Source organism: Equus asinus, chromosome 5, assembly GCF_041296235.1.
Source record: "Equus asinus isolate D_3611 breed Donkey chromosome 5, EquAss-T2T_v2, whole genome shotgun sequence".
NCBI lineage: Eukaryota > Metazoa > Chordata > Mammalia > Perissodactyla > Equidae > Equus > Equus asinus.
In genome coordinates this window covers 105,041,829-105,068,619 of record NC_091794.1, presented here as the reverse complement: position 1 = coordinate 105,068,619, position 26,791 = coordinate 105,041,829, and the positions used below count along the sequence as shown (strand labels likewise).

Below are 26,791 nucleotides of genomic sequence, written 5' to 3'. Positions count from 1 at the left end.
AGGGGCCTCCAGGTTGGGCCATGGGGAGGTGATGAAACACTACTGTGTCTGGGGAGGAGGCTCTACTGGGGCCTGGGTTGTACCTCCTGGGTGACTGGCAGTGGAGGGGGTGGTTGTCAGCCCAGACACCTGAACCAGCTCTCCTTGAGTTTAGATCCTGTCTCTGCTACTCTCTTTTTTTCACATTTTTTCTGCTGTGTGACCTTGGGCAAGTTACTTAACCTCTCTGTGCCTTAGTCGCTTCAGCTCTAAAATGAGATAAATTGTGAGGTTAAATTAATAAATATAAGGGCCTCAGAACCCTGCCTAGCACATAGCAAGCCCTCTATTGTGTAAGTGACTGCTAATTTGCACTAGTGGTTTGTCAGCCAGCCCTGGAAGGGCACTTCTGTGTCCTTTTCTCCTTGGGAAAGGGGTGCTGTGGGAGGGCCCAGCTCGAAATTTGTCTTGAAGGAAAGCCCTTTCTCTTGGGCTCCATCTCTCCATCCATGAATTCATTCCCAAAGAGGCAGGGTAGTCTAATGGTTAAGGCTTTGGAGCCTGACAGAGATGTTTTGACTCCTGTCTCTAGCCCTTCCTGGTGCCCCCTCTCCGGGGCCCAGTCGAAGCTGCAGCCAACATCCCTGTTCCCCTTCTCTCTTGACCCAGTGGAGAAACCTGACTTGGCAGCAGAAACAAGGGCAGCCCCACGTCCAAGCTGGGCCAGGACCCCCATCCTCTGGGGAAGGCCAGGGCCAAGGCCCCGTGGGAAGGAGGCCAGTGCTGGACCGCGCCGGGGGAGGCAGGTAGCCTGGGACACTCTGGGTTGGTCAGTGTGGCCCGGGCGGTGCTGGTGGCCTTCCCTCCTTGTCCCCCACTTCCCCTCCCCCACAAGAGAATGAGGGTAAAACCAGCAGATGTAGACACAGGTCTGTGCAGAAGGCTGTCTGTCCATCACGGCCTCATTTATACTCATAAAACCTTTGGGACATCCTGACGCCCAGCAGTGAGTGAGCAATCACGGTTTAACCACGAGAGGAACATTTCGCAGCCGTTCAATACGGGGATGATCAAGACTGTAAAAACTCCCCCTACTTTTTTTCTTCATTTTTGTTTCAGTATCTTTATTGGCGGTGTTTCTAATCAGAGCAGCAATGCATGCTGGATCTGAAAACATTGGAAACAGGTGGCAGTACTGTCTGTCAGTCAACCTAAAAGGAAGTAGTTTTATGGGTGTTTGCACAGAGTTTTATTTTATGTTGTTTTTAAAAGATTGGCGGGGCCGGCCCAGTCGCACAGCAGTTAAGTGCGCACGTTCCGCTTCTCGGCGGCCCAGGGTTCGCTGGTTCAGATCCTGGGTGCAGACAAGGCACCGCTTGGCACGCCATGCTGTGGTAGGCGTTCCACGTATAAAGTAGAGGAAGATGGGCGCGGATGTTAGCTCAGGGCCAATCTTCCTCAACAAAAAGAGGAGGATTGGCAGCAGATGTTAGCTCAGGGCTAATCTTCCTCAAAATAAATAAATAAAAATAATTCAATAAATAAATAAATAAATAAAAGATTGGCACCTGAGCTAACATCTGTTGCCAATCTTTTTTTTTCTTCTTTTTATTTATTGTCTAAGATTTTATTTTTCCTTTTTCTCCCCAAAGCCCCCCCGGTACATAGTTATGTATTTTAGTTGTGGGTCCTTCCAGTTGTGGCGTGTGGGACGCCGCCTCAGTGTGGCCTGATGAGCGGTGCCATGTCCACGTCCAGGATCCTAACCGATGAAACCCTGGGCCACTGAAGTGGAGCACGTGAACTTAACCACTCGGCCATGGGGCCGGCCCCTGCATAGAGTTTTCAATGACAAAGAAAAATGGCTATGACAATGTTAAATGAAAAAAAAAAGGAGGATAAAAAATAGCATCCAAGATATTTTTCCTATGAACATAAAACAGAGCATAGAAGAAAGACCAGACAGAAAAATGTGAAAATGTCGCACAACAGTGAGCGTTATTTAACACCACCAAGCTGTTCACTTAAAAATGGTTATGGTGGTGGATTTAATATTATGCATATTTTGCCACTATTAAAAATAGAAATAAATAAATCTCGCCCCCCCCCAAATGCTAAAATGTGAAGAGTGTTTTTCTCTGGAGCCGTGGGGTTAATGTTGGCTATTTCCTTCTTCGTTCCCTCCATTTACCACTACGGTGACATATCATTTTGGTTCTTATTCTGAAATTAAACAGATGTGTTTAAAATAATTATTTAAATAATATTTATCTTAATACATGTTTGTTTTAAAAAGTCCAAATAGTATTGAGGAGAATGAAGCAAAAGCAGATGTCCCTCCCGCAGTCACTGATGTGATCAGGAGTGGAAGGAACTGTCTGGAAGAGAACAGGGGTCGCTCAGCGCACCTTTGCTCCTGCGGGTGGACAGGTGGGGACCGTGTGTCCTCCCTCGGCCTGGATGTCAGTTTCTCTCTGGGCAGCATCGGTCTCTTCACTCTCAGCCCAGGGAGTCTGAGGGAGGAGGCGGGAGCCGGGTCGACTCCATTGCGTTCCGAGCATGTGGAAGGCAGGAATAAACACTGTGAAAGAGCAGGAGCGGCAGCCACGGAGCAGAGCCCTTACCTCCTGCCCCGTCTGCCTCATTATTCAGCCAGAGAAGCTGAGGCTCGGAGGGGGCGAGCAGCTTCCTCTAAGTCACACCGTGACTCAGGAGCAGGAAGGCCCTCTGGTGAGACCTTCCTGATGCTGCTTTTACACTAGATGGTCATTGCTGGGATTCAGAGCCCAGGCTGATGGTTGTAGGTTGTAGGGGGAGTGGTGAGGCTCACAAGGGGCCAGCTTCCCCTATGGGTGTCAGGACCAACATAAGCCAGCAGTTGCAGGGTTAAGAATCCTGTCCTTGAAAGCCACATTCCTAGCATCCATCATCTCCATACTCACTTGGTCTACTTGGACCCTCAGTCTCTTTTAATGCACCTCTGGAACTCCAGGAACACCATGATCCTTTGCAATGTAGCCCTCCCCCCGCCCCCATCCATCCTCTGGCCTTTGGGAATCAGGGCACAGCTGATATCTCCCTGCAGTGTATCTGGGGCTGCCCTGTGGCCTGAGTGTTTGGATCCCTGGTCTGCTGCTGTTTGGAGTTTGGGGAAATGACCTTCCACCAGGCCTCAGTTTCCCTATCTATAACTGAGCCTAGGCAGAAGTCCTGATGTGGTCACTATACATGTGGGCTGTTGAGTCTGGAGTCCTTGGGCCTGGGGCCTGGCTCCAGCCTTCATCAGCTACACGGCCCCCACCCACCCGGGGAGTGAGGCGGGGGTCAGCCAGGTGATGCAGGGGGTGAGGCGGGGGTCAGAAAGGTGATGCAGGGGGTGAGGTGGGGGTCAGAAAGGTGATGCAGGGGGTGAGGGAGGGGGTCAGCCAGGTGATGCAGGGAGAGCAGTGGTACGGGCCTAACCTGCTCAGGAGAGTTATCCTGGAAGCTTAGGAAAAGTCGGGAAGCCCAAGCTGCACCCAGACCATGAACTCACCCCTCTGGGGGTGGGACCCTGATGGGCATCAGTGTTTCTCAGACCCCCAGCCATCCCAGAGTGCGGCCGGTTCGGGAGGCCATGGTGCAGACCAGCCTGGTGTTTGGCACTTGGTGGCACCTTCCAGCTCCGCTCTTTTGCAGGGGCCCGCTTTGCTTGGCAGCACCCCCAGCAGGTGTGAGGCTGGGGCCCAGGGACTCACTTGCCCCTTCCTGTAGCTCCTTCCTCCAGGGCATGAGGCGGCGGATGCTGCAGCGCATCCTGAGGAGGTGGCGCTTGAGGGCGTGGGGTCCAGGCACCCCATCAGGCAGCACCAGGACCCCCTCTGCCCCAGAACCGCTGGGCGGCATCCCGGGATGGGAGGCCTCGCTGGGCTGCAGCACACCGGGCAGCTCGCTGGAGGAGGTGAGGGGAGGGGGAGGGGGAGGGGAGGGGCAGGTAGGGGGCAGGCGGGGGGAGAGGTTGGGGACGGGGCAGAGGACCCAGGACTCCACACCTCCTTCCCCAGGCGTCCAGGGCCCCCGCCCTCCTGGAGAGCCTCGGGGGGAGCTTGCCGTGGGCAGCCGGGCGGCAGCAGGGGCGGTGCCAGCAGCCCCGAGGCGCAGTGAGGTGGCACCAGAGCACCCTTCAGAGGCGGTAGGGGCCCCTCCCCAGGGCTGCTGAGCCGTGCTGCCCACCACTCTGTGGATTTACTGCTTCCCCGCAGCCCCTTTCCCATCGATCCTTGACCTTCACAGCAGCATCCCCTTGGGGTCTGCTTCCCAGAGGGCTCCCCCTCCCACCCAGGTCTTTGCCTCCAGACTCAGATCCTCTCAACTCCTCCTGCCCTCCCACCTGCCCTGCTGGGAGGTGGCGGGGGGGGGGGGTGTGTGTGCACTCAACCGGGTAATAATTTCTCCCAGAGATTTCACAGCTGTGGTTCATTCATTTATTCATTCGTGGCACAATGCCTGAGAGTCGGTCAGCCTAGGTTCTAATCACAGCTTTGCCCCTCACTGGCTCTGTGATCTTGGGCAAGTTGCTTAACCTCTCTGTGCCTCTGTCTCTCCGTTTGTATGGGTGTAATATTAGTACTCACTCCGATAGGAATTAGTGAGGAAAGGGCACGTGCACCCCCAGCACAGTGCTGGCACATAGCACTCAGTTCATAGCAATGTTTCTCCCTAGTGGCTGAGCACAGGACTTGGCACTAGGGGTCTGGGGTCCCATCTTATTCCCACCGCTGGTTATTGTGACGCTCAGAGTAGCGTTTAAGCCTTCCAGCCCCCAGCAACCCACTCCTCGCATGATGCAAACGGAGAAGAGTCACTCCAAGCTCCTGCTTCTGAGGGGAGGGAGGGAGGTCTGGGCCGGCCCCGGGGGGCAGTGACCATCCTCAGGGTGGATGCTCCCCTTCCCAGCATCCTCCTTGGCTGGAGCCGCTGGGCAGCAGCCCAAATGGCCCAGAGAGAGCTGGCTGTCCGCTGGGCCTGGGCTCGGAGCTGCAGGGCCACACTGGGCCTGTGGCGGCGGCGGCTGGCGCAGTGGCAGGAGGCGGAGCAGTGGGCCCAGGAGCGGGGCCGGAGACGGGTGCGAGAGGCCCTGTGCCACTGGCGCTCCCGCTGGCAGAGTGAGTCGGGGCCTGGGATGGGGCACTGAGGGTGGGGGAAGGGCCAGGGCCCATCAGGGACACCCAGGATTCTGTGTCCCCTAGCGCAGAGTCCAGCAATGGCACCTCCTTCAGGGTGCACCCAGGACCGGGGTGGCAGAGCAGAACCTGGGGTCGTGGACACTGTAGTCTTGGGTTCACGCCCCTGCTCTTCCATTCCCTGGTTGTGTGGACTTTAAACAAGCTACTTAACCTGTCTGAGTCTCAGCTTACTCATCTGTAACCTGGGGATAACAGTAGCACCACCTCCCAGGGAGACTGTGGGGATCCTGTGAGGCAATCCATGCAACGTGCTTGGCTCAGAAGCCAGCTCCTAGGAGGGGTTACCACCCTCATCTTCTTCTTCATCTTCATCCTTGTCATCCTCGCCTGGCCTTCGGGAGTCAGGTGTCTGAGCGCTGGGTCATGGCACCCTCGGAGCCCAGCACAGGAGGCGGGATCATTGGGGGCCATTTTAGAGGCTTCCCCCTACACAGATACATCCTATCAATGGGCTGGCGGGTAGGGACTTGGTTGTTCTGGAAAGTTCATGTCCTGTCCACTGGGACAGCTGCTTCTCCAGCCCAGCTGCCTAGTTACCCAGGAATGCTGGCCCAGTGTTGCCAGACCTTCTATTTTTAAAGAAAAGCTGGAAATCTAGATTTTTACATGAATTCTCCTGGTTCCTAAACGTCATAAAATTTTAAAAAACAAAAAAACGTCTATGAGTTGGGTTGGCCTGGTCAGCAATAGGACACCTGTAACTGAAGCATTTTAACCCAGCCAGTTAGGGTGCCCTCCTCTGTTCCCACGTGGGTACAGGGCAAAGGGCTGGCTGAGCGGGGGCCCACGGTCACCCTGGGGCCCAGGGGCAAGGCCAGCTGAGCACCCAGTGGCACTTCAGCACCTCTCTGACCACAGGGCAGCAGTTCCTGCATCAGAAGTACCAGAGGTGGGTGCAGGTCCACCTCCAGGGCCTGCGGAGGGCCGTGTTCCAAGGCTGGCAGCAGGCAACAGCTCGTCGGAGACACATGGTGGCTGAGCCAGAGCAGCTCCTACTGCAGAGGTGGGTGGGCCTCGGGGTGGGAGGGCGAGGGTCATCCCCACCTCAGAGAAACAAGGAGAGAGCCCAGGGCATGGGCAGCTGGGTGGCCTCTGTGGCTCTGGAACAGTCCAGGCTGGAGGCCTGGGACCTCGGAGATGGGGGCATGAAGCCTGGAGCCATAGAGCCATGACCACCAATCTTCCATTATCTGCTTGCTTTGGGGAGTGGGGGATGCTAAGCCCCTCGCCACACCTGATGCCCTGACAAGCCGAGGCTCCAGCTCCAGGCCAGGTCAGTCGTTTGGTTTCAGAGGATAGTATTAAGATGAGGGAAGTCAACCCCTCAAACAGCCACCGTAACGTGGGTTCCAATACTGCGTGGTGTTTGAGGAGTCCTAGCACACGGGAATTCTGTACAGGGGCTGCAGGAAGAGAGGGAAACCTCAATTTAAATAGAGATGTTCTAGTTAAACGTGTACAGTCCATTAACGTGTATTAAAGGCAGAGGGACCGATGATGCTTTCTCCCACAGTTCACTTACAAATTTGCAAACGTTCACAGTGTCCCCACAGGGACAGCGAACCCTTGACCGCAGAGTGGCTGACTTCTGTGCTTTCGCATCTGAAAGGCATAGACAATCAGACATTCTTGGCCCCTCAGGGAGTTGGGGTCTGTGTCCTCCCCACTGACCTCCTGCCCTGGAGTGGGCTTGTGAGGGGAGAGAGGGCATGGCTGTCCCTCTGGTAGAGCTGGGACTTGAACCCACAACCTCCAGTGAGCCGGAGTGCGTGTGTCGAGGCTCCCAGGTGACAGCCAGTGCTTTCACCTGTTACCCATTGCTCCATACATTTTTAAGGCACAGGGTTGTGTATGCCAAACCGTGTATAACCTGTGACACTGTGTGGGGGATTCGAAGGTGTAATTTTGAACAAATGTGACTCTTGACTCTGAGAGCCACTGGGGCCCCTCCTCTGCTCCTGTCTTGCAGCCATTTCCAGGCCTGGTGTGGAGTTGTGAGAGACACAGGTGTGCTCCGGGCCAAGTGTCGAGCCTTCCAGGATGGCCTGAGGAGACGGGCACTGTGGGCTGCCTTTGTCACATGGCAGGAGTCCCCAGTGGCCGCAGCCTGGGCACAGGAGCAGCGCGTGACCCGGGCCTCCATTGCCCACTGGAGACGCTGTGCTCAGGGGGGCCGGGCAGACAGGCAGCTGAGGAAGGCCCAGGCCCATCAGGCCTTCACATCATGGAGAGTGGCCCTGGGCCAGCGCCACGAGGCCCGCCAGCAGGCAGAGGAGGGAGCTCGGGCCCAGGCCTGGGTGGCCCTGTGCTGGACGCTGTGGGTGCGTGAGTCCCGCCTACACAGGCTCAGCAGAGCCCACGCTGCCCGGAAGCTGAGCGCCAGGTGGGTGCCTGCGGCCTGAGGGTGGCCCCACCCTGTGCATCCAGCTCGGCCTTTGAGCTTGTTTTGGGCAGGAGTAGAGGGTATGTGGTGGCTCTGCCAGGGCCCAGGAGGCTGGGGGTGAAAGGGAGAGGCGGTCCTGGTCACTGCAGCTCATCCTGGGGTCAGATCCCAGCTCTGCACTTTCCAGCTGTGGACCCCTCTTTGGGCAAGTCTCTATTTCTAAAGTTCAGAGGAAGATAACAGGCCTGCCTTGTGGGGTGGGCCTGCCCTGGGCCAGACACACAGCAAGTGCTCAATAAACCAGGGTTCCTGTGAGGGAAGGACTGCCCTCTCTCTCTCCTCTAAATAGGATACTTGTCCCTGTTGTGTGATATTCGGCTGCTCTCCGTGCCCATTTCACCCTGATTTCTCCAGAAGAGGGATGAGGGGAGGAGGAACCCAGGCTGGGGGCTTTGTCTGGAGGTCCCCTTCCCGCAAGGCACTGGCCAGGGCTGGGGAGGGCTCCCTACACGGCTGCCAGAGAGTCCTGGCCCTGATGGCCTCTGGTGTGAGTTCCTCCCTCTCCCCCAGGGTCCTGGAGGCCTGGGCCCGGTCAGCAGCCCAGGGCCGTGTCCAGAGAGCCACCATCACCCAGTTCCAGCAGGCTGGGCCCAGGCACCTCCTGCGGACCCACTGGGCCCAGTGGCAGACAGCGCTGCTCAGAGTGAGGCTGGAACCGCCGTCCAGGGCCCGGGAGGCCAGCACAGCCCACCCCAGGCCCAGGTCCGACCTTAGGCACTGGCCCAGCCTGGCCAGCAGAGGGTGCCTCCTGGTGGTGATGGACGCCACAGCCCCATGGCAGCAGGTGAAGCAGGGCGCAGGTGGGGTGGGAGGTCCAAAAATGACCTGGGGGCCTCAGAATCAGCCTGTGTCGGCCCATGGCTGGATGCCTCTCCAGGGGCCCGGCGGCCTTGTGGACACCACCCCTACCCTGTTCTCGGGACAGCCTCCTGGCTCTGGAAGACAGCCAACTTCGGTCTATCAGCAGACAGCTCCTAAGCACCTGCCGAGTGCCAGCCCAGCACAGGTCCGCCACAAAGACAAGTGCTGGGGTCATGGTCGGCTAGGGACACAGGCAGCTAAACTCATTACATGTCATGGTGCAGTCTGGGATCCAGATAGGTACATGGGGACAGTAGCAAATTTTTGTAAAATTCTTCTCCCCTTTGTTGGAAAAAGTAAACATGCTTGTTACAGAAAAATCAGAAAATATAAATGAAACCTTTCTTTCATAACTCTCTTTAGCAAAAAATAACTGCAAGCCCCTCTCCAGGCCAGAAACTGTTAGTTCTGACACCAGCAAATGGTGACAAGAGCTTGACGGCCTAGGAGGGAAGAGGCCACAGTGAAAGCCAAGCGCAGGAAGTGACACTGCCTGGCAGTCTAGGGACATGTCATTGGGGGACACACGGTCCCAGAGTCACTGGCAGGTCACGTAGTGTTCCTAAAGATGTACTGGCATCCTCAAGAACCCTATTTCAAAATGCCAGGAAGTACATAATGGACTTTAGAAAGATTCTAAGAAAAAAGATTGACGTGTTTTTTTAATGGAATTGAGAGGGACTAACTTTGATTGCTTGCAGAATACACACTTGCATTGTGAGGTTAGGGCAGGTCCTGGGGTCTCAGGGTATTTTATTCCTAGATCTGTGTTACAAGAAAATTTTATTTTCAGAGTACGTTTATAAACACTTTCAGTCCATGCCTGTCAGCAAAGGCAGGCAGGGATCCCACGTACTGATGGAGAAACTGAAGCTTGTAGAAACCGGAAGCAAATGCTGGGGATGGTAGCTGGGGTGCTGAATTCCAGCCCCGCCTGTCTACCACAGGAAGCCCTCACCTAGGGATGCGAGCAGGTATTTTGCCATCTCATGGTGGCAGAGTCCCTTAGCCCCTGCGGCTGGGGCTCTGGCTCTGGAGTCAGACCACTCCCAAGAGGTGGGGCCTCAGGCAAGCCACGTAACTTTGTAAAGCTGAAGTGAGGAGGGTAATACCCACCTCACAGGCTGTACCTGGCACAGGTAAGCTCCCACAAGTGGTAGCTGTTGTTGGTCCACCCCGCTGCTTGAATCTCCAGCCACATGGGAGGATGGGGGAAGAGGCAGTGGTGGGTACTGATGGCCATACTGCTCTCGGGCACCTTTTCTGTCTCCTCTGGGAGCCTCGGGGGTCGCGGGAGAACGCGGGGCAACATGAACCGTCCCACTTGTGCACACACAAGTAGGAGGCCCCACTGTCCGTCAGGGGCAGGGTGGGAAAGGAAGCCTGCCGGGTCACCTGGGCCCCAGGAGATCCAAACCACTGGTTCAGGTTTTCCTCTCTGGTGTTCCCTCAGACCCACAGCTGCAGGCCACAGGCCACAGGGCCCATGCTGCCTGGCTCAACCCAGCACCACAGCCTCTGTGGACAGAGCAAGCTGAGAGAAATGGCCTGGGCCCAAAGTAAGGAGACCTGCCCTTGGGGCCACATGTCTGAAGTGCAGGGTGAGAGGTCACCAGCCCTCAAGGGTCTGGGAATCAGCTTCAAGCCCTTGGCAAATCCATCTTATGTATTTGCAGTAGTCCCCCTTATCTGAGGTTTCACTTTCCGCGGTTTCAGTTACCTGCGATCTGAAAATAGTAAACGGAAAATTCCAGAAAGAAACAATTCATAAGTTTTAAATTGTGTGCCATTCTGAGCAGCATAATGAAATCTTGTGTAGGCCCACCCCATCCCTCGGGTGAATCATCACTTTGTCCAGAGTACCCACTGTATACACCCCCAGCCCATTAGTCACTTAGCCGTCTCAGGTATCAGATCAGATCGCAGGGCTTGTGTTCAAGGAGACCTTATGTCACTTACTAATGGCCCCAAAGTGCAAGGATGCTGGCAATTCAGATATGCCAAAGAGAAGCTGTAAAGTGCTTCCTCTGAGTGAAAGAGTGAAAGTTCTCAATTTAATAAAGAAAGAAAACAAATGGTACGTTGAGGTTGCTAACATCTATGGAAAGGATGAATCTTCTATGAAAATGTGAAGAAAGGAAAAGAAATTTGTGCTAGTTTTGCTGTTGCACCTCAAGTATGTATGTTGAGGAAAAAACACAGTATACACAGCGTACACAGGGTTTGGTACTATCTGCGATTTCGGGCATCCACCGGGGGGCTTGGAATGTACCCCCTTGGATACAGGGGACTAATGTACTGTGTTTCCACACCCATCTCCTCTTCTGGAATATTTCAGCCATTTTGAGAAACCATTACCCCTTCTCCTGCCCTGTTACTTCTCTTTGGGTGGCAGCCCAGGGCCACTGGAGGCTTGGGCAGACGTGGGGGAAGGGGGGGCGCCATGCTTAACTCAACACCTTTTAAGGTTCACCCCTCTTCATTGCCCTCAACTTCTAGGAGTGGACTAAGGGAGGGTTTTGCCCTCCTGCACAAATGTGCTAACCTCTTGACTCCACTCCGTTCCAGGTGACAGAGAGCCTCCCCTCTGCCACTCCTTCCAGCTCTGGCTGCACTGGCCTGGACACATCAGCTGGACACCGAATCGGCTCCCTACAGGACCAGGAGGGGGCTGCAGCTCTGAGACCGGCACCCTCAAGGGCAAAGGCGAGGCTGACAATCAGAGGCGGCTGGGGTGAGAGCAGCTGTGTGGCGTGAGTGGGGTGGCTGGGGTGGGGACAGAGCCAAGGGGCTTGCCTGAGCCACAGCTGGAGTTGGGCCCTCTCTGGACAGACCTCATCCCTGCAGGATCCTGGAGGAGCAGGCCCATGGCTCTGCCCTTTTTCCTGGTCAGGAAGGGGTCGTGATGCTCTTGGGCTTCAGATGCACACCAGGGCCTCTCCCCACAGGAGGAAATACCTGCAACGCTGGCAGCTTGAGGCACTGTTTCGCCGGCTCCAGGGTACCCAGCAGGCCAGGCGCCTGGCAGTGACATGGCAGCGTTGGGTAGATGCTCAGGGGGCAGAACAGCTGGCTCGGACACTGGTGAGTGGGGGCAGCCCCTCCCCACCCTCACACTGATCTGCCATCTCAACCCTAAACCCTAGAAACAAAGTTTCTCAAAGTCTGGTCTTTGGACGGACCACATCTGAACCCTTGGGGGACTGGCTCAGGAATCTGCATTTTTAAGGCACCTCAGATGACACCTGCCTTGTTACATCCCTTTCATCCTGGTGCCGCAGAGCTGCAGGGGGAGAGGCAGCAGAGCGGCTGGGGCTGCCGGGGAGCGCGGGTGCCAGAGGCAGCAGCAGGCCCAGCTCGGGGCCTTCTCTCAACTGTCCCTGTAGCTCCTGCAGTGGCACCTGAGATGGGCCTGGCGAACGTGGCGGAGGTGGGTCCTGCGGCTGCGGGTGGCTCAGCGATTACAGCAGCAAGGCGACGGCTGGGTCCTTTCCCAGGTACTGGGGGGCAGCCGCCACCCTCCAGTAGGCCGCCTGGACATTTCCGGGCTGTGGGCCCTCCCTGCTCACCACCCCAGGGCCTCTCCATTTGCAGGGAGGGATCAGCTCAGGTAGAGAAGACAGCTTGGACTCTAGAGCCCTTGGTTTAATTGGTGGCCATGTGCTCAGCCAGTCCTACCCATCACTCAGTCTGGGAACAAGGCTTGGCCTGTGGCACATCTGACACCCATGCTGGCTCAGGGTGTGGGTCTGAGCGCCCCCTCATTTATGTGCTCCAAGCAAAGCTTCCTAGATCACGAGTCAGGTCTATTCCAAGCCCTGCATTTGGCCTGGGGCGGAGGGAGGGGCCTCCTATTCCCCTGGGACAGAGGGAGCTGGGCACGGTGTTAGCCCAGCACTTAGAACACAGACTCAGCCAGCAGCCAGATTGCCTTTGCTCCCCCCTCCCTGATTCCAGGCCTTTGAGAAGTGGCAACAGCACCTGGCAGCCAGGGGCCTGATGAGAGGAGCCACTGGCAGCCCGAGACCCCTGAGCAAGCCAGCCATCAGGAGCCCTGGGAGCAGGCTGGAAGCTGCCCAAGCCCCTGAGTGTGCTGGACTTGGGGCGGAGCAGGGGGCCCAGCTGCAGCTGTGACTTGTTCCCATGGAAAGAAAAACAGAAACCGAGCCCAGCCTTCCCAGCGAAGGCACCATGCCCCACCCCCCGGGGAGCGAGGCTGTCAGGCCAGCGCCCATCCCAGGAGCTCCAAAGGACAATAAAATGCCCTCTGTAGTCCTGGCTGCTTCTCTTGCTCAGTCTCTCCTAAAGCTGCCCCTTGGCCCCAGCCCGCCCGACCAGGGAAGGAAGGGAAGAGGACGTGCCCACAACTGCGCCCGCCTCCTCTGCCATCAGGCTGCTCTCTGGACGTCCAGCCCCACCCTCCTTCTGCTGAGCCAGCGAAGACCAGCAGGCAGGGACGAGGACAGGGATCAGCTATGTGCATCTGCCAGTCACCGCCCCTGGGCAGCGGGGCTTGAGGGCTGACTCCTGGGGAGCAAGGCCAGGACAGCTTCTGGGACAGGGTACAGAGAGGGGAGGGAGCAGCTGGCAGGAGGGGATCCCACCTCAAAAATAGGCCAGGAAGAAATAAGCCTGCTGGGGGGGACCGCATCCCAGCCCTTGGCGGTAACGGGCTGGGTATTCCTTCATGGCCAGGGGCTCGCTCCACCAAGCACAGGGCTTCAGATGCCTGTAACCCTTGAGGGGCACTCTCTCGAGCCTCCAGGATACAGACATGACACTTCCAAGCAGCAGCACTGCACAAAGGGGAAACCCAGCTGAGCAAGAAATGCATTAGCCGGGGTCAGCCCGATGCCGGGCAGGACTGGGGCCGTGAAGGCGGCAGGCAGGCAGGGCAGGGGTCTGTCCCTCGGTCACAGGGAGGCAGTGTCCAGCCACCAACGTCTTGGATGCAGAAGAGGGCGGCACCTTCGCTTTGCCATGTTTCTTCTGCAAAACCACGGTGCCTGCTGCCCATGTTGGCTCTGCCTGTCCTCCGCAGACCCCAAGTGCAAGGTCACTGCAGTCCCAGGCCGGTCCTAGGGGCTGCCCTGGCGGAAGGGCTCATCCAACAACCGGTCTCCTCCCCTCTCAAGGAGGATGGCACTCCGCCCACCGTGCTCCTCTGCAGGATGGAGGTGCTCCCCACAAAAGAGCACAAGCTCTGGGATGAGCAGGGAACATGGGGCTCCACATGGGGCTGACTCAGGTCCAGCCAGAGCCCAAAAGCCTCACTCCAGTCTAGCTGCCATCATGATGTGGGGGAGTGGAGGCCAGGGCTTGGGGAGAAACGAAGGAGAATAGGAGTCCTCAGGAGAACCAGGACTGGGGAGGACGGAGGCGGCACAGGTGTCAGTGCAGGGTCACGGAGCCTCCATCTCCCTCTCATTCGGGGCGGGCCTGTTGAGAAGCTCAAATGTGTCTTCTACCACCTGCCACAGGCAGTTGTCCAGCGGAAAGTCATTGTCCACCAGGTTGACCAGGAAGTAGTTGTCGTGGATGTACTGGATGATCATGCGGGACGGGGACTCCTCCTCATACAGCTTGCCCCACTGCTCAATCCACAGGGCGAAGGCCTCATCCTGCACATACACATGCACACAGACACAGGCACACAGGCACACACGCATACACAGACACACACAGACACACACACACAGGCAAGGTTAACAGAGCTGCCCTTGGGTCAGGGCTCCATGCCCCAAGGGCCTCTGCCGCTGCCCAACAGGACATTTCCAGGAATAGAACAAGACTTACTGCTAGAGTCACCTCCCCCCCCACACCCAGAAATAAATACCATGAGTCAGAATCAGGGTGCAGCTGGGAAGGTCGAGTCGGCCAGCCCCGGGGGTATGGCCTCCCGCCACACTGGGGTCCCAGCTATACTGCCTGCCCAAGGTTTTTGAGGTGGGCAGGGCAGGCCCGCTCTCGGCCCCCTTACCTTCCAGAACATGAAGCTGATGGGATCCACCACCGTGGGCTGGATGATCTCTCGCCCAGGGAAGATGCCCCAAGTGACGGCGTTGGGCTGCAGCTCAGGAGCATTGGTGATGTTTTCACCCTGAGGGCAGCGCGTGGGGTAAGAGCTGACTTGGGGCAAAGACGCTGCAGTCCTCTGCCTGCCTGGGGGGCTCAACCCACGGGAGCGCTCTGCTCCATGCCCTCTGCCCACCCCTCCTAGCTCTGCAGCTCGGTGAGGCGCAAACTGTGAGCCCCAGACCTAGAGGCCGTCCTGGGCATCTCCTTCCTCTCTTGCATCCCCATCAGCTCCATGTCCGGTGGCTCGGCTTGCTCACTCTCCAATCTGTCCCCTCATATCTAGCTCACTGCTCTCTGCTACTCAGACTAAAAGGGCCTCTGATTCTAGTCTTCTCCGGCCCCAGCTGTCCTCTGTCACCTGCCTAAAAGAAAACATGGAGCCGAGTCATTCCACTGCTGGGAAAGGTTCCCTCTGGCCTGTACGGAAAAAAACAAATTCCAAGCAGGACAAGGACCTGGCCCCTGCTTAACACTTCAGCCTCCCTCTGACCCCATTCAGAAGAGCCCCCGCAGGCTGTGCAGCACATGCCTTTGCACGCCCTCTGCCCTTTCCGTGGAATGCCCTTCTCCTCCTTGTCCTTAAAGATTCAGGCCACAGGACCCCTGCTAGAGCCTTCCTCGCCGTCTCAGGTTAGACATGCCTCCTGGGTCCCCAGCACCCTACATTGAACTTTACTCTCTGTTCACACCGAGTCTGAATTATCCCCTGATGGTCTCCCTCATGAGGCCGGGAGCTCTTTGGGGCAGGGGCCTGGCTCTGTCTGCGTATCTGTCTTGCACGGTGCCCGGCCCGGGCCCGGGAGCTGGCCTACCTTCACGTCCACGATGTGGTAGTTGACCCGGAGCTCATATTTCTTCAGCACCTGCAGCAGCGCTTCCACTGTCTCGCGGGAAGTGAAGAACTCTAAGTAGGCCTGTGGGAGAGAGGCCGGCACCTGTCACACGACCCAAGTCCTTGCCAGATGCCTTCTGTGTGCTGCTGAGCATGCCGTGTGCCTGCAACACCAGCTGCCTGCCCTCCCGACCATCCCAGGGAGGCACCCACACAGACACATGTGGCAGGACACTTAAGGCACTGGGACCAGTGGTGACCACATGGCTGGAATCATGAACTGTGGAGCTGGAAAATACATAAGCAAAGGGAGGGGAGCAGGTATGGAAGATCTCTCTCTCTGGACGTGCGAGGGTCATCTGCCACCCTTCTTCCAACTGGGGAAGGCTCCTTGGAGAAACCCTTTCAGAAGCTGTCGAGGAGGCCCAGTCCGACAAGCTAAGGCATGTGAGAGAGGCCTGACGTGTCCTGTCTTCCCCATTCGCCAGGTGTAACAATGACACCGAGGGCCTCTCCAGCAGCAAGAGTCAATCGGGGGGGTTATGCTGGGTTTATTTAAATTCATCTGCTATAAGGCTTATAACACTGCAGGGTGGGCACCACCGTCCCCATTTTACGGATGAGGAGACTAGGTTCAGGGCAGCTGGGCAAGGTGGCTGCACTGATGGCAAACAGCGAGCTGGCACTCAAACCCAGGTCTCTCCAACTCCAGAGCCCAGGGCTTCAGTTTAGAAAGCAGTCTTAACTCAGCAGCCCTAGGGGAGAGGCGTCGGCTCAGAAGGGTAATAACAGCTCCCATTTAGCGAACGCTTCCCATGTTCTTCCCATGGGCCAGGCTCTTTATGTGCTTTGTCACTTTCCATCCCCAGAACATGACAGGACATAGACCCAGTTTACATAAGAGAAGCTGAGGCTCAGAGCCGTCAAGAGCCCTGCCTTCCTGAGTAGATCTGACTTAAAGCCTGAGCTCCGTCCCCTGATCCACTGCCCCTCAGAACAAAGGGCCCCCGGAGAGGAAGGCTTCTCTGCCCCCATCTCTGGGGTGCCAGCCAAGGTGGGGTAGCCCTGTGAGTCCCTGCCATACCTTCTGGAAGACATAACCCCCGCTGGGGCCCCAGCCCACGATGGGGTCGGAGGACGGCTTCCCATTGATGTTGGGCTGGGAGTTGATGGTGAGGATGCCCTGCCGGTTCACTCGCAGCAGCTCCTCCTTCATCAGGCTCGTCTCGGCAGCCAAGGGCTCATCATTCCAGGGCAGGCAAGTCACCTGGGAGAGAGGGTGAGCCCAGTAGGGGCAACAATCAGATCTGGCTCCCTGGGTCTCTCCCTCTCATGAGCCCCATCAGAGACCAGCCTGTCTTTGCCTCTAACGCCCCTTCCAGGCACCCTTAGGTGGGGACGCCCCAACTCACCCTTCCCTTTGCTGAGGTGCCACGTCCAGACACGGAAAGATGAGGCTCAGGGTGGGGAGGGCGGGGAAGTCACCACCCTGTGGTCTGGCCCACGGGGAGCCAGGGCGGGGGAGGTCCCCAGGGATCCCACCTCAGCCCCACTCACTTTATAGCCGTTCTGGTTGGGCTCTCCCGAGAGGTAGTGGGCAAAGACTTCAAAGACGCTCTCCTCGCTGGTCAGCTCCTCCCCCCACATCTTCAGCAGCTCCTCCTTCGGGGACTTGCTCTTCAGGTAGAAGAGGTAGTAGTCCTTCAGCTCCCCGAAGGCGGGCGAGGAGGAATTGCCCCTGGAGGAGGCGCCCGGAGGTCAAGGCACACTCCTGACCCTGGGCTCCCGACAGACGGACAGTCACACCCGCCTGCCCGGGGAGCACGCCTCTGAATCCTGTCGCTCCCCCTCCCAGGGCTCAACCGGAAGCACGTGAACTCCTGCCTCCCTCCTCCCAAGAAACAGGCTTTATTTGCAACGGATCGTCTGCAGAGCTCACCAGCGGCCGTTGGGGAACTCATCCCACTCCTGGGTGCGGTAGATGTAACTCTTGGGTCTGGTGGCCCAGAAGATGGGACGGACATCTTCCTCCCGGCGCTTGGGGTGGGCACTGAGAGCCCAGGGCAGGGGGCGCCTGGGTGAGAACAGAGACAGAAACAGTAAGGGCTGGCTAGAGGGAGCAGGGAGGAGCGGGCCAACGCTGAGCCTGGTTCTTCGCTCTGACTCACAAATGTCAAGCTGCATGTGGAGTTCCCACCGAGACCAGAATCCTAAGGGAGCCGCCAGGGTGCAGACATCCCTCTGTGCCCCGTGGTGGCCAGCACCACGCGGGCATGATCGTTCTATGACTTCTGACTTCCCCGCCCACCCGGCTTTCCCCGGTAGCTCCCCCGCCTGAAGTCAGGGCGACTGGCCTCACCTGGGGTCCTCGACCCACATGCCCAGGCGCTTCAGCACCTCTGTGGTGGCCACCTCACGGTTGAGGGTATAGAAGTGGAGGCCTGGCACCAAGCCACTTGCCAGCAGCTGCTGGCACAGGCTCACGGCCTGGTCGATGCCATAGTTGCGGATGGCGCCGTCGTTGTCTTTGATTGGCTCGATCACGTCTTTGATCTCCTGCGGCACTTCCAGCTTCGACAGCTTCACCAGCTGCCGAAGGGAGTGGTAGCCCTGGGCAAGACACGAGGGGGCGGTGGGCCGTCTCCCAGCCCGGCTCACCCTAAACACTTGTTCCCCCTTCCCGCCACCGACAAGGTCTCCCGGCCAAGTGGAGTGTGACACAGAGTGACCCAGGAAAGTCAGACCAGACTGTACGAGGACCTTGCCCGGGCCTGCTTTTTCCACTCTTTGCAGAGTACAGCAGCTGACCGCAGCATTCCTGCCAGCGGTCTGAGCCAGCCCCTAGATGTCTTTATCGATGACATGTGGTCATCTAACCCGGTGTTTCCCAAGCCCCAGTGATCACCAGAATCACCAGTAAAACTTAAGATGTGATGTACAAATTCCCAGGCCCCAACTCAGATCTCTTAAATCAGAACTTCTGGGGGGCCGGCCTCATGGCCGAGTGGTTAAGTTCACGCACTCTGTTTCAGAGGCCCGGGGTTCACTGGTTTGCGTACTGGGCGTGGACCTACATACCACTCATCGAGCCATGCTGTGGCAGCGTCCCACAGAGAGGAACTAGAATGACCTACAACTAGGATAGACAACTAGGTACTGGGGCTTTCGGGGTGGGGGAAACAACTTCTGGGCATAGAACCTGGAAATCCATCTTTTGAAAAAAGCTTATCAAATGATTCTGATGACAGCCAAGTTTGGGAAACATTAATATGACCAAAATTTAAATGAGAGATTTAATCCCTTCTAGTGACACTTGTCAGTAAGCCAAAGGTATAACAAGCCCCTCCACCTCCGACAGGCACTTTTGCTGTTTTGGGGGAGAAATTAGAGGTAACCAAAATGCAGTGGCATTTTGCAAGGATTAGAGCATCTGTCTGATGCAAAATCTAATGAGAAGAACTTTACCATGAACTCGGCATTGCACCCCGGGCCCTGGCCTGTGCTAGGACGGGGTAGGAGGAGTCCATTAGCCCTCCTGGGACCCTCACCTGAATAGGAAAGATGCCGGGGAGGATGGGGCAGGTAATGCCTATCTCGGAGCAAGCCTTAACAAAGTGGAAGAACGTGTCAGCCTCAAAGAAAAGCTGAGTGATGATGAAGTCGGCTCCTGCAGACACCTTCTCCTTCAAGTACTTCAGGTCGGCCTCAAGGCTCCCCGAGTCAGGGTGGCCTTTGGGGTAACCTGCCAATAGGGATGACAGTAGGAGAGTTTGGCTTTCACCTGCTCAAGGTGAGTGATGAAGAAACCAGAGAGCTGGGGACAGAGAGTTCTCTGCCTCAGGGGTTCCAGACTTGTACCTCCACCACCGCAGCATGGACAGGCTGAAACAGTGAGTGGCTGGGTTCACAGCTGACATGCCCCCGACCCTGGACGTGACCTTTTGTGAGAAGTGGGTTAGAGCCACCCTCCCAAGACGGGGTGGATTGCTCCAAATTCCCCACCCTGTCCTGCCTCATGTCCCTTGCAACCAGCCAGGCAAATGGGGCCTACATTCTGTGGCCAAGGCAAAGAGAAAATGCTACATTCGGCACTGGCCGGGCAGCATCTGGCCACTGGGCTTGAGGCTGGGCACTGGATTATAACAGAGCTTTTAATTACCATTGAAATTACTCAGGGGTCCAAGACAGTGAAAAGTTAGAAACCATTTTACACGAGGAAGAACTGAAGAAAGCAGAGACGTTTTGCTTGAAGCAAAGAACGGAGAGAATGCTCCGAGGTCTGTCACGGGGAAAGGACTCCCCTCAGCCGAGCTCCTTATTAGTCTTACTGTGTTGCTTCTGATGGCAGAGAGTGGCCTGACCATGGAACGAGCAGCCCCACAGAGCAAGGAGGGCCTGGAGTGTGAAAACACCGGGGCGGCTGGGAGGACACATGCCGGGGATGCCGAAGGTGGGGTTCCAGAACTGTCTGGGAGGGCAGGCTGGACCAGACGGCCCGGAGGCTCCTCAGTGGCTCCATGAACTCTATGACTGCTTCCCCAAACGACTGAACTTACTAGCAGCCCTCACTGCACAGGAAGACTGCAGGCCTGAATGAAACTGCAGGCAAGGTGCAGGCTTCCTCAGCCTGAGCCCAGGGCGGACCCCACGCCAGGAAGGGGCAGACCCCGGGGCCAGGCTGTAGGGCAGCCAAGCTGCTTGGCTGTGATAAGGCAGTTTCGTTCTTAAGAAACCCTAAGTCATCAAAAATAGATGTAAAAACTACTGCTTCCAGGGTGAGGGGCAGGAGGAGTACGCACCAGGATTTCGCACTTTCAATAGCAAGGCTATTTTTCCAGCAGGAATTTCAGAAACAAAGAGGTTTTACTAGCTGAAACTCTATAGCTTTAAAATCTCGATATCACTAAACAAGTCCAGCATTAATTACATCTGGATTTCCCCAGTTTACTATATTCTTATTCTGTCCTGGCCAGCGTGATGCTTTCCAAGCCCCTAACCTCTTTCTCACCCACTTTATGACCAGCAAAGCACCAAACCCCTCAGCCTCTGCCGCTCACAGCTCTGCTGGCTGCCCCTCGCAACCATCCACTGCCCGCGCCACATGTGCACATTCCCCAAGGGACTGGATTGTGGCCATGTGAGCCACAAACCCTCACACAGCTGGAAACGCCTGCTGTATTCCTAACTCCTCACCAGGGCCTCCCAGACTTATCCACTTAAACACTCCTGTGGACTGAGGAGAGTGGACACACACATGGGGCCTGGGACGAGGCCCAAAGTGACCCATAAAAGTGATTTCCTTGAAACCATATGGATTATTTTTAAATTCAGATCACTTTGATATGCTATACCATAATGTAGCCATATTTGTTTTAATATGACATGATTTTCCCCAAAATATTTGAGAAAAATTGTCATGCTAAGATGATGTGCCAAATTACTCCCTGGACTTCTTGTGTTCCTGGCAATGCTGACTCACCAGACCCAAGGCCCCATTTGAGAAGCTGAAGGCCTGATCCCCGTGAGCAGGGCTAAGAGAGAAGGCCACCCCATCCGTTTCCAGCAGGTGAACCTTGCCTCCTGGCTGTAGCCAATGGAACTAGAGTTGAGCCGATCCGACTCTCTCTCCTGAGAATTTGGAATTGACACAGACCTGTCAAGCAGTCTGGGCTATCGGCTGGAACTGACCACGTGCACTCAGGAGCAGGTGGCCGGTCATATGTGGGAAAGCATACCCATGCGGTCTGCCAGACTAAGCATGGAGCGGATGTGCAGTGGGAGGCAGAGACGGGGGACTCTGGCTCCAGAGAGAATGAGGGAGGGCCTTGGTTCTGACTGCTGCTGGTTCCAGCACCTTGTGAGGACAGATGCTGTTTCCAGACCTTGGGTTCTGAGGTTCCCTGCCCCCCGGAATCTTAATAAACATCTCCCTTTTGTTTAAAGAAGAAGAAGAATAGGGCTGGGAAGTAGGCTAAGAGCATGAAAAGGCAGAGGAAGAAAAACTTCAGGGGTGGTGGCAGCCTGGGAGAGAGGCGGTGACAGAATGAGAGTCAGGACCTTGTTTAATTCACCTCTGCACCTCCCTCACCTGGCACAGGCTGCCCGCCGTGGCGCACTGGGTTACCGGGTCCTGAAACGAATACTGGCGGGCTCTCCGTGCCTCTCCGTGCGTCTCATTCCTTCCCCTCTCCGTCCCCACCTGCTGGGACGCTCCAGCCACTCACCTGCCACACAGACGTCAAAGTAGTCACCGAACTCGCTCCGGATATGCTTCACCAAGTCTGCAGCATAGCTGAAGCCACCTTCCTCCTCTTCCCACTGGTCACCTACAGGGTCTGCAGAGTTGGTGGGGGGCACAGTCACTGGTCTCACCCAACCTCCAGATAGCCATTCTGTTCCTTCTCCCTAGCTCTACACCCAGGACTGTGAGCTCTTCAAAGGCAGAGCCTTCCTATTATTGAAGTTTGTGTCTCCTCCTTCTAGCACAGCACTTGGTAAACAGTGGGAGGGAAGGCAGCGGCCAACCTGGCATTTACCGAGCACCAACCCTGTGGGCACTGTGCTCGCAGTGGTGAACAGGGGACAGCAGCTGTTCTTCGCTTACCCTGGAGCGTCTGAGATCCCTTCCCTTCTCAAACCTGGGTGTGCTCAGGCACCCTCACCCAAACCCATGGCTCACTCTCCCCTCTTGGAGTTCTCGCCTCCTGGGAGAATTTTCTACTCCTCTCAAGTGAGAAGTGGTCTTGTGGTGGGGAGCATGAGGCCACAAGATCACACCCATCAGGACCCTCTTCCCATACTTGGGTGGCCCAATGACAGCAGGCACCAGAGGCATAAGCAGCTATTCTCACTCCTGGGACAAGTGCCAGAACTGCACTCTTTGGGCCAAGAGCTGAGTGCAGCCAGCGACGGCTGAAGCTCGGTGCAGCCAGGGCAGAGGGTTATCAGGCAGCGGCTGCATTCCCGACTGAACTCCTACGTCGAGGTCAAGAGGCGGCCGATGCCCATGGTTCTCACTACCCACAAGGCCTACTGATGCTACTGGCAAGGAGGAGACCCTGAGCATGCTCGGGGTGGGACCCAGAGAAAAGGAAAGGACCGTTCCAGGGACAGAAGAGGCCTTCAGGGAAGCAAGAGCCCAGAGAGTAGAGCACTGGCTCCACACCTCCCCTCAACGCCAAGATGTTCTTCAGGCCCAGCCGCTTGGCCTTGTGCAGATAGCCGGTGATCTCTTCCCGGCTCTGGCGGCAGCAGGTCATGTGCAGGACGGTCTCCAGGCCACAGTAGTTCACAGCAGTGCTGGCAATCATCATAGAGGAGGTCTCCTTGTCCGAGCCGGGGTCCCCTGCTGGGTGCCAGGTCACATCTATGAAGAGGGGGCCACCAGCCCCCATCTGGTCAAACCTGTAGGGAATTTCTTCCTGAAGAGGGGCTCCTGGGAGCACACCCCCCTTCACCACCTCCCCATGGGGTCTGGGAGTTAGAGAAGCATGGGTGAGGCAGCACAGACAGTTGTAACTGTGGAGTTTGGAATCAGACCAACCTGCCTTCATATCCTGGCTTTGCTACTTATTAGTTGCGTGATCTTGGGAAAATTACTTAATCTCTTGGAGCCTCAGTTTCCTCATTTCTAAACTGTGGCAGAGGACAGCCCCTACTTCATAATACATTATAGAAACATTATGATAGACGGCTCCACAGCTCTCAGAACAGTGCCTGGTACACAGTGAACACTCAGGCCATGTGAGCTGCTATTATGATGATCACCATTACTGTGCAGATAGCATGTAACAACAATGCACCCATTTTTGTGTGAGAGCAGCACGTCTGACTTTGCAAAGTGCTTGCACATTTATTACCTTGGGTGAGTTAAGACATTTCGGTGGTCAAGGGTTCAGGGAAGGCTCAGAGTGGCAAACAGAGGCTCATTCCAGGACCAGGATAAAAGAGGGTCAGGAGACACAAGTTTCTGTCACACTGCCCCCCAGTCCCGGTGCAGCAGCCAGCAGCCCATAGAGCAAGGCCACAGTTCCTGAACTAGACTCGAGAGGCAAGGGTGTGCACGTGTGCTTGTGTTACAAGCTATAACACGTGTACTGAAACATACTTGCGCCTTTAAATTTGAAAACCTTAGGAGCAACACATGAGAAACGCTAATAGTAAAAAGCATAAACTTTAACAAAGGAACTGCAATTCATAGTGTGCTAATGTAATGCGGTTGGCATTTCTAGATTTCAAGAGGCATAATCCAAATTCCTAACTTGCTGAACATGTTCTCCAAGCCGCTACTTTGTGACTTCCTAACTGTGCTCACCGGCCAGCCCCAAGTTCCACCAAACAATGCAATTTGAGAGAATCCACATTTTTAACCCATTGAAGTGTGTTTAAAAGTTCCAGACGCTTGCAGAGACTTTTACAGACGACTGAGAAGCTGCAGATCAGAAGATTTACCCTGCCTTTGCTCTCATCTACCCTCTCTGGCTGCCTTTTTCTGCCGGGTCAAAGTGCAGCCCAGCTGCAGGGCTGACAGAGCACCCTCTCCCCCTGCCTGCCCCATTCTGACCCTCCTTCTTAATCTTACATCAACTCACCTTGAGATGAGATTGACAGCTCCCTGGGCAGTCCGAGGAGGGAAGAATTCTAGGGAGAACCACTTGTCACCAGACTCCATCCTCCGCCTCATCTTCTCCCTGAGTCTCTCGTGCCGCTCGGGGTCCAGCCCCGGGGTGGAACATCTTGAACTATCTCTGGAGCTCTCGCTGCCACTGCTGCTGCCATCCGAGCGGGGGATGGGGCCACCATTCCCTCTGGGTTCGTTCACCATGGCCCGGTTCCTGCTGCACGGGGTGGGGGCAAGGGGCATCAGAGGGCAGGCAGCCAAGCTCCAGGGTGGCAGGGTCAAGTGAGTGTTGCTGCATTTTCACGCAGGAAGAAGGCCGGTGAGGGTAAGGGGGACAATGTCCCCACCCAGTGGCTCCGCATGCCACAGTTACAACTGTCTGTGCTGCCTCACTCAAAGCTTTGCCCTCCACTGCTGCCTGGCTCCACGTACGACAGCCCCCACCCGGCACAGAAACATGCTCCTTCAGCCCACGGATCCTCGGTGACATCTACCTGATGGAGGGCGGCACAGAGAACCTCACACTGCCGGCCTCTGAGGCCCACATTCCTAGGGAGGGGCAGCAGTGCCTGGCTAGGAGGACCTTGGGTTTTGGATGGTCCATCTCCGCCAGCTTAGACCCCAGAGTGAGTGGGGAAGAAAGAAAAAACTTCCCCAGCGAGTGTGTCCCGACTGGGCGGAGCTGCGACAAAGGAAGAGCCTCGAGCTGGGGGCGGCGCAAGGGGGCGGAGGAAAGGCTTCCAGGCAAGAGGGAGGGCTGAGGCTCTAGCTGTCGAAGGCAGGCAGATGGAAGGAGGGGGACTCAGGGGCCAGAGACTGCAGGGGTTGGTGCAGAGAAGGCCAACAGACATTCAGTGTTACTGGATCACTCTCTGAAGAAGGAATTGCTCAGCCTGGCCCCGCCTGGAACATCTCCTGTTACTTAGAACAGTCTGTGTGCAAGATGGCAGGGGTGAGGGCTTGGCAAAGCAGCCAGATTCCTCCTGAGTTCGTGTTACTCCAAAAAGACCATGTCATGGATTAGAACTAGACAGTGGCTGAGTTCCCAAAGTAGCCAGACCCAAATTCAGTAAGGGCACGAATTTATGTCCAACTCAGAACAAAGGATGTCTCATGAGGGCCTGCCTTTGGGCTGTTCTCCTTACACACACCACTGAAGTCAGCTAAAGTAATGACAGTAACTGCACAGCCACCACACACAGAGCCCTGAACCACAGCGACTACACACCGTGGGCACAGTGCCATTGGGCAGTTTGGTGGGGAAAATAAGACAAATACTCTAAAACAAAACCAAACACTACTCTTGCACAGCCATGTGCAAACACACTTCCTCTAGTAGTGAAAATCTGGCGAGTGGTGACATGGAGCATTAAAGGAACAACTCCGCCACGTTCATTCCTTTCAGGGAACATCCACTGCTAAGTCGGTGTTCTTGACCATTCTCGGGTCCTAGACTCTTGAGAAACGGATGGAATCTGCTCCCTCGGAACAGCTCAAGCACACATACACAATGGTACATCCGAAGTCAAGGGGTCGAAACAAGACTAAAGCCACTTGTGCCAATGCTTTCTCCGTATAGGGGATGCTCATCTTGATTCTGACCTAAAACTCCCGGTTCTCAGCGGGGATGGCCATTGGGAGTGAGAAAGGGGACAGTGTCAAGATCAGCCTGGCTGTCCTTAGTCCTGAATTTAAGAGAGTGCCTTAATTATCTGCTGGAAGAAAGCTAAGGACAGAGAGGGGGCTGATCCACCTACAAACTATCTGTTCTTTCATTTGTTCAGTAAAGACTTACTGCATTCCTAGTACGGGCCGGGCACAAGCCTTCTTCCACGTGCCACTACTTATCCATTTTAAGCTGGCTCCCCTAACACCCTGGGTTGTAATTGTGGGTTCACAGGTTCGTCTCCCCTCCCATGCCCAGTTCTCTGAGACCAGGGCCCGGTCTTCTGCCTGTGGTATCCCCAGTGCCTGGTACAGGGTAATAACAGCCAGTACTCCCTGAGTGCCAACTGGCTAGGTGCTGTCACTCCGTTCTCAAAATAACCCTCTGCCATTTACGGACCACTTACTTAACCTATCTCAAGCACCGAGCCGTGGTGGGGGGACAGAACCCACCAATCCCAGCAGGGTCCAGGTGGGCACGGGGGACAGCAGTGCCAGCGGCCCACACTCTTCCTCCGGTTGCCGGCGGGGAGGCAGGTTTAAGAGGCTGGAAAAGGAAAGGTGGCTGAAGGCCGAGAATTGAGTCACCAGGTCACTGGGTCACCGCGGGGGCGGGGATGCGGCCCCAGGCCCGGGAGGACAGGGGGACCTGGGTCACCATCCCTGTCCGAGGGCCGCCTCATCCCAGAGGTTCCTCCATCCAGGCCGGGGCTCGAAAGTGAGTCCTCGCTTCAGGGTTGAGGGGCTCGCTGGGGTTGACAGCCACTGGGGATTACTCTAGTCCGGCGGCGGGCACGCGCAGACTGGGTGGGAGCCCCCCTCCCCGACCTAGAGGGGCGGGCCGGCCTCCATCACTCCCCGCCCACAAGAAAGTCCCCGCCCCCGGGGGGGTGGACCCGGGCTCCCTGGTCTCCCTCCTCGGGGACCCCACGCCTTGCCGTCACTCACCCTTCGGTCGCGAGTGACTGAGAACGCGCGCGTCCACCGCTGCTGACCCGCCGCCGCGGAGACACGTGCGGGGGAGGGGCGCGGCGCGGGTGTCAGGTTGCTAAGGGGGCCGGACGAGAGGGCGGAAACCGGCCATGCGG

At 56.5% G+C, this 26,791-nt stretch overlaps 2 protein-coding genes across 6 annotated transcripts in view; one reads left to right on the top strand and one right to left on the bottom strand.

Moving 5' to 3' along the window:
* C5H1orf167 (chromosome 5 C1orf167 homolog) overlaps nucleotides 1-12,642 on the top strand; it is a 15,907-nt gene extending 3,265 nt beyond the window's left edge. The window contains 12 exon segments of the mRNA XM_070511428.1: nucleotides 649-788; nucleotides 3,733-3,919; nucleotides 4,023-4,150; nucleotides 4,915-5,123; nucleotides 6,063-6,207; nucleotides 7,174-7,591; nucleotides 7,937-8,825; nucleotides 11,077-11,242; nucleotides 11,356-11,396; nucleotides 11,488-11,660; nucleotides 11,663-12,154; nucleotides 12,466-12,642. Coding sequence (XP_070367529.1) covers nucleotides 649-788; nucleotides 3,733-3,919; nucleotides 4,023-4,150; nucleotides 4,915-5,123; nucleotides 6,063-6,207; nucleotides 7,174-7,591; nucleotides 7,937-8,825; nucleotides 11,077-11,242; nucleotides 11,356-11,396; nucleotides 11,488-11,660; nucleotides 11,663-12,154; nucleotides 12,466-12,642 — 3,165 coding nt within the window.
* On the bottom strand, nucleotides 12,314-26,791 carry MTHFR (methylenetetrahydrofolate reductase). Of its 5 annotated transcripts, none has more exons than XM_014849786.3 (13): nucleotides 26,652-26,784; nucleotides 26,111-26,250; nucleotides 24,010-24,255; nucleotides 22,584-22,822; nucleotides 21,643-21,753; nucleotides 18,967-19,160; nucleotides 17,778-18,028; nucleotides 17,358-17,492; nucleotides 16,976-17,156; nucleotides 16,503-16,685; nucleotides 15,399-15,500; nucleotides 14,489-14,608; nucleotides 12,314-14,129 (listed from the first exon to the last, which is right to left on the bottom strand). In XM_014849786.3, the coding sequence occupies exons 3-13, from the start codon at nucleotides 24,240-24,242 to the stop codon at nucleotides 13,911-13,913; spliced, it is 1,968 nt and encodes a 655-aa protein (XP_014705272.1). In that variant the 5' UTR covers nucleotides 24,243-24,255; nucleotides 26,111-26,250; nucleotides 26,652-26,784; the 3' UTR covers nucleotides 12,314-13,910. The 5 variants fall into 5 exon arrangements, with proteins under 5 accessions (XP_014705272.1, XP_014705273.1, XP_014705275.1 ...); XM_014849787.3 differs by having other exon boundaries at nucleotides 26,157-26,250; XM_014849789.3 differs by lacking the exon at nucleotides 26,111-26,250 and having other exon boundaries at nucleotides 26,652-26,791.

Coding starts and splice junctions, on each gene's coding strand:
- MTHFR (XM_044769688.2), bottom strand. CDS start 24,642: ATGGACCATCCAAAACCCAAGGTCCTCCTAGCCAGGCACTGCTGCCCC. Junction 22,823..24,009: donor GCTGTCAATCTCATCTCAAG/GTGAGTTGATGT, acceptor AATTCCCTACAG/GTTTGACCAGATGGGGGCTG. Junction 17,493..17,777: donor ATGTGGGTCGAGGACCCCAG/GTGAGGCCAGTC, acceptor GTTCTCACCCAG/GCGCCCCCTGCCCTGGGCTC.